At 39.8% G+C, this 5,844-nt stretch overlaps 1 protein-coding gene across 1 annotated transcript in view; it reads right to left on the reverse strand.

Annotated features, from left to right (window-relative positions):
- Nucleotides 1–6: 6 nt before the first annotated feature.
- daglb (diacylglycerol lipase, beta) overlaps nt 7–5,844 on the reverse strand; it is a 9,849-nt gene continuing 4,011 nt past the window's right edge. The window contains exons 9-15 of the mRNA XM_034861341.1: nt 4,776–4,853; nt 4,585–4,665; nt 4,173–4,300; nt 3,701–3,769; nt 2,138–2,210; nt 1,463–1,716; nt 7–474 (exon numbers count right to left, since the gene is read on the reverse strand). Of these exons, the coding sequence (XP_034717232.1) occupies nt 282–474; nt 1,463–1,716; nt 2,138–2,210; nt 3,701–3,769; nt 4,173–4,300; nt 4,585–4,665; nt 4,776–4,853 (876 nt within the window). The 3' untranslated portion in view covers nt 7–281. The remainder of the gene's footprint in view (nt 475–1,462; nt 1,717–2,137; nt 2,211–3,700; nt 3,770–4,172; nt 4,301–4,584; nt 4,666–4,775; nt 4,854–5,844) is intronic.

The following is a 5,844-nucleotide window of genomic DNA, read 5'->3' on the forward strand; positions in this document are numbered from 1 at the left end:
AGTACTGTACTTATGCCCCAACATTTTAACTGGTTTAAAGTTTATCCATTGAGCTCACAATGTCTCTATGGTTTCATGTATTCCATTGCAATCCAGTTTCCAAATGTCTTCTATAGAAAAGGGGCTTTAGGATCGGGCCTGCAAACAAGATGCAGATGAAGAGCATGACGGATTTGAAACAGTCCTGGATCAGGTGTGGAGAAAAATCAGACATACAAACCGGTGGGTTTAAAATACTGTAGAGCCTGGGAGCAGAGACGGAGTTAGTCTCTATATCACATTCAGATAGTATTGTGCTGGCTGTTCAAAGAGGACGGGCAGAGGGAGAAGGGCTTGTCTCTGGTCAGACTGTTGAGTGCTCGGAGGACAGCGTCAGGCATGTGATCTGCAAGCATCCTGGGACTGATCAAAACACTCCTGAACGCCATTTCATTGGACCAGTCTGCACGGTACCGGACCTGGGAAAAACAGGATCTGAGGGGGGGGGGGGGGGGGGGGGGGAAAGAGAAAAAGAATTTGGTGGCAAATCCAACTCACAATTCTCCTCTTTCCACCCAACGCTGAGACACATCAAGTATTCAGGTTGTACAATATATGTTGTTATATAGGTGGAAAAGTTGTATTTGAAGTGGATCTCAAAATACACATACTGAAAAATTGTTCAAATGGAAGTGCTGAAAGAAGTTTAATGGCAAGCACCGAATTAAGTGTTAAGTGATGCAAAGAGCTGAAGATTAGATCAAATTCCAAGCACTGAAAGGAGAAAAGTCAGTCCTAGGTGATGAATTGTGCAGTTAAAGTGTATAAACTGTAAGAAGTTGAAGTGTTAACATAAAAAACACTGACCACTGAAAGCAGTTGGAATAAATTGTGTATCAACAGGAATAAGTTGTGGAACTTAGAAGATTTAAATACCAAAGACCAGAAAGGGGGGGGGGGGGGGGGGGGGGGGGGGGGGGGGGAGACATTGCACGATCGTGCAGATTAGCAGGGACTCTGGGCGTCTTTCTTTTGGTGTTTTTCAGAGTCAATAGCAAGGTCACTTTACTTTCAACTGTGTCCTTAATTGCCTACCGCCCTTAAGCTGTTATTGTCTTTTCAACCGGTCAACGGGTGCATGTTCATTCATTATTTATGGTTCATTGAGCAAGCATGGAAAACATTGTTTAAACCCTTCACAATGAAGATCTCTAGAGTTATTTTGATTTTTACAAAAGTATCTTTCAAATACAGTGTCCTGAAAAAGAGGCATTTCTTTTTTTGCTGACTTCATATATATATATATAACCTCAGCAAAAAAAGAAAGGCCTCTTTTATAATGCCTCTCATATATATATTTATTAGTTCTAATCACTATTAGGGGTGGCCCATAAACATAACATCTATGTCTATTTATCAGCTTGTATGTAGGGTAAATCTGTTATGAGGGGAGTTCAGAGATTAAATATATTTGTAGACAGACCTCCTTGACGGCCCATCTTCTGTGATATGCAGAATTCGTCCGGGCAAGAAGAGAGGTAAATGGGCCGCGGTATGGGCAGGTGAGTCATCGGACGCCAGGCTCTGATAGGATGATGAGTGGCGAATCATCAGTGACTCCTCCCCCAACAGGGGCTGGCTAAGCTCCTCCTCCCTCCTGTTGTCCATCTCGGTGGGGAAGTCATCAGGGTCTCCTCCGAAGAGCTCGTACCAACATCCCTGCAGCAGGATGCGGTACTGAAACACACACAAACATATTATTATTTTTTAAATGGCAGTGACTTAGGACAGTGTTTCTCAAATGGGGGCACATGTACCCCTAAGGGTACTCTGGAGTACTGCAAAGTGTAATGAGATTTTTTTTAAATGTCAATTAAAAAAATGTCAGTCATGCATAATTCCTAAAATACTCATACACTCAAATGAATAAATATAGTGATAATGAACACTTAAAATGTAGCATTTGAGTGTTTTTCAGTTACAATGTTGTTCAATCAAAAATGTATGCCTCTTTATATAGCTAGGTGTTGTTTTTGCTACAAAATGTTTGTGCTGGTACTTGGATGAATACATATTTCAAAGGAGGTACATTATGAAAAAACCACTGAGAACCACTGGCTTCAGAGACTTCCAGCTCAGTGCTTTGAATGGTTCTTACCTTGGGCTTATTGCAGTTTGAAACTATTTTAAGAATCCTTCTCTTCAGATCCTCCATATTGGGAATGCTCAATCTGTACAAAGGAGAAAATGATTGTAAGGGAATATTGCACTAATTTTAAACCCAAAAACACTGGAGGAAAAAGGAGAGTGTGAGTTGCTCTTGTTTTCTCTTTCTCTGTGCCTGTAATAACAGGGCAAAGCCAAATATAGAGTCTGCATCACGCAGTAGTCTTTAAGAGTCTGGGCACCACCACAGCACATTCATATTGGCCTTTCAGGGATCCACAGTAAAAAATGTCTCCATAAACCAAACCGCTCTAACCAGTAATAACATTACATGTACATATTATGAATAGGGCTGTCAAACCATTCTTTTTTTTTTCTTTTTTTTCAAATCGCTAAATTTAACAGTAAAAGGTGATTAATTGCATGTTTTGAAAATTCTATAATTTAGCATTTCATAACTGTTTTAAGTCTGCATTATCATTGTTAACCAATTCTTACCAGTGTATCTTGATTGGGAATCAAATGAATGCAGAGAAAGTTACTTTATGAACTTTTAGATTCAGTCAAAAGATGTGCAAGGTGACTGAGGTAACACAATCAATGTCTTCAGAAATATAGCTTGCCTTAAGCTTGCTTTTTAAAAAATCAAAAAATCGGGGATGTAACGATTACCGGTTTAACGGCCTCCTGAAGTTGCCGCCAGGCACACTGCATAGCCTACAACGTGCGTTTCTTGAAGCTGGAATTATGGCGGAAGTTCAGATGACGGCGCTCAGGACATTTATCAGCCCTCTGAGAGGACTAAGCCTGAAGGCATTTAACACACTTTAAAAAAATACCACGAGACTACTGAAAACTGTGACAATTTTGGTCACTATAACCATGAGGTTAAATTTTCATACCATTACAGCCCTAGTAAAACTAAAATTTGCCATGACAAGAGGGTCTGCAGTTACTTGTCACCCATTTTGAAAGCACTTCAGTTCATTTTCTTCTGCAGGTCTGTGGCGATTAACACTCTCCACTAGTGCTTTGCCTGAGTCTCCTAGCATCAAGAGATTAGCTGTACTAGCTGCATGCTTAGCCCGTAGATGGTATCTTAAACTTAAAGTGTTTTGGTGATATTTTCGGTGCATTTTGCTTTGGACTTGTTGACAGCGCCTTCTGGGAGTTTTCTTTTTTTTTTTAAATAAAGTGCGCCATTTAGAACTCTGTTGTTCGTCTTCACGGCCGCAGCAGGAAGTAGTAAGTGTCTGTGGCAGCTTGAAAACAAGTAAAGGTACCTCAAAGAGTCAAAATTCTACCGGCCAAAAATTCTAGAGCATAGCAATTTTCCCTAGCAAAGATTGGGTAACAGCACCAGCGACGGTGTGAAATAAAGAGACTTTGGTGCAATTAAAGAGATGAACACCATTACAATGTGTTATGTTTTGTCTTTAATCTCATCGTGATTAATACGTTAATGCGGACAGCCCTAATTATAAATTGTAACTTAAACAGCATCTAAAGGCTAAGAAAGTTATTATGTAAAACACACAAAGAAACTCATTCTTACCTGGGAACCAAGTCCTTTCCCAGCACAACCGAGACCACAAAGTCCTTGGAGTAATCAGCTAAAGCTTTACTGCATATAGAAAAAAGAAAGAAAAGAAAACATAGTTAGATCAGTCTAATAACTAACAGCATGCATGGTTCTTTATGTGTACATACATTGCATATTTTAAGTCAGACCTCTAAAACCATACTTGTAAGGGCTCCTAATAAGGGCTCAAAGATAGACAAATGATATATAATGATAATTTAGCATTTTAAACCTTTTTAAGCATGCAATCATTATTTATCTTATAATAATACATGTCTAGAAGGAACAAAGAAAGTCTTAGACACAACTATCCATTTCCAACAAATATGCATTAATACTAGCTGGCTTAAAAGCAACTTTGACTTCAAAACCAGGACGCCGGCCCAGTTCTATCCACTCTCAGCTGTTTGCACTTGCCAAAGTGTTACAGTATAGTCTTCCTTACCTCAGGAGCCCCCCTGGCGGAGAGAAGGAGTAGCACTGCAGGGTGGGGAAGGAATTGCGCAAGAGGATAGCTAGCAGTGATGCTGTGCCTGCCCCCAGACTGTGACCTGTGATGACCAGTTTATACTCCTACAAACACATTAGAGGATTGGTTATTTCTTGACAATAAATGATTAACAAATACAGTTTCTAGAATGGAAATTCTTCATGGAAGTGCACTGAGTAGAAAGCAATGTGTTTTTTTAATCAGAAGAGTAGTGTGTATCCTAAGCCACGTCCCATTTTTTTCAACCATCCTCGTAACCCTGTCCCATAGACACAATTTCAGCAGGCTTCTAACTGAAAGGAAACACAAACAATACGATGCCTTCTTTGGTGGAATTGTAGTTTGCAACCTCCGTTCCATTTCTTACCGGTGCAATGGAGAACGCCTGGTTAAGGATGCCATCATCGACCAGCTTCTTGTAGATGTAACCTGCCGCCTGGCACATGCCCTGCAGGAGTCAGGGACAAAGCAGCGGCTTTGATCTCTACTGAAACACACGTTATTCATTTAACGCTTCTAAAAGCAGACGGAGAGTTCTGGGTTTAAATGTACATTCACCTTGTGAGCGTAGCAGGCTCCAGACACTCCTTCTATAGGCAGGTTCTCACATTCAGCAGACAGGTCTGTTAGGACATCCTGCAGGAGAGACACAGTAAAATTAACATCAAACTGGGAAACAGATCGGCCTTGTATCAGACCCCTTATCCAAGGCAAAAGTTAAAGGCCGCATGTTGAAAAATCTTTTGCTGTTGAATGAAATGCTTTGATTGGAATCAATGTAAGGACAAAAGCAGACCGATTCTAGTATGTTTCAACCAGATCACCTCAATAAATCTTTATATGTAGACATGGGTGGATACTCTTATACACCTGCCTCCTTTACCACACCCAAGTCTTCTTTTTCTAAAGGAGCACTATTTTAATTTTTTTTTTAAAGGAACGGTCCCATCACATGCCATCAAATATAGACCAAAAGCCACTTTTATTTATCCGTCACCTTCAACACAATCGGTTACTGAGTCATCTGTACAAATAGAGAAGTGCTTTTAAAAATAAAGAGGAACAGAAAGAGTAATGGTAATACTGAGGAATTAATAATAATCACGCTCTTTTTTCAAACACACACAATGGCCTGATTGAGTTCATGGTTTCGGGTGTCCTATGTGACTTACACTACTAGAGAAGGAAGTATAAAGTAGATTTAATCTTTCATGGCTACGCATGCAAAGTAATATATTTTGCAAATGTTCACAAACAAACAAATTAAAATACCCCCTACAATATATCTGAAACTCAGCCGTCCATCTGCTCACTCACTCCAGCACCAGAGACTACACCATTTGTTTGCTTTTTATCCTGCTTCTATGCTCCTTTTCAATGGCTATCTCTAGTTGTTACTATTTCTGTTGTACTTAATATTGTTTTTCTTTGTCTTACATTGTAAAATGCCTTTAAGTACTCTTTAAAGCGCTATATAAAATAGGGCCCAATATTAGGGATTTCCCGAACTATCTGTATTTATAATGGCCGATAAAATAATTTACACTATATATACACTCACCGGCCACTTTATTAGGTACCCCATGCCAGTAACGGGTTGGACCCCCTTTTGCCTTCAGAACTGCCT

Source organism: Etheostoma cragini, chromosome 21 (assembly GCF_013103735.1).
Source record: "Etheostoma cragini isolate CJK2018 chromosome 21, CSU_Ecrag_1.0, whole genome shotgun sequence".
Lineage (NCBI taxonomy): Eukaryota > Metazoa > Chordata > Actinopteri > Perciformes > Percidae > Etheostoma > Etheostoma cragini.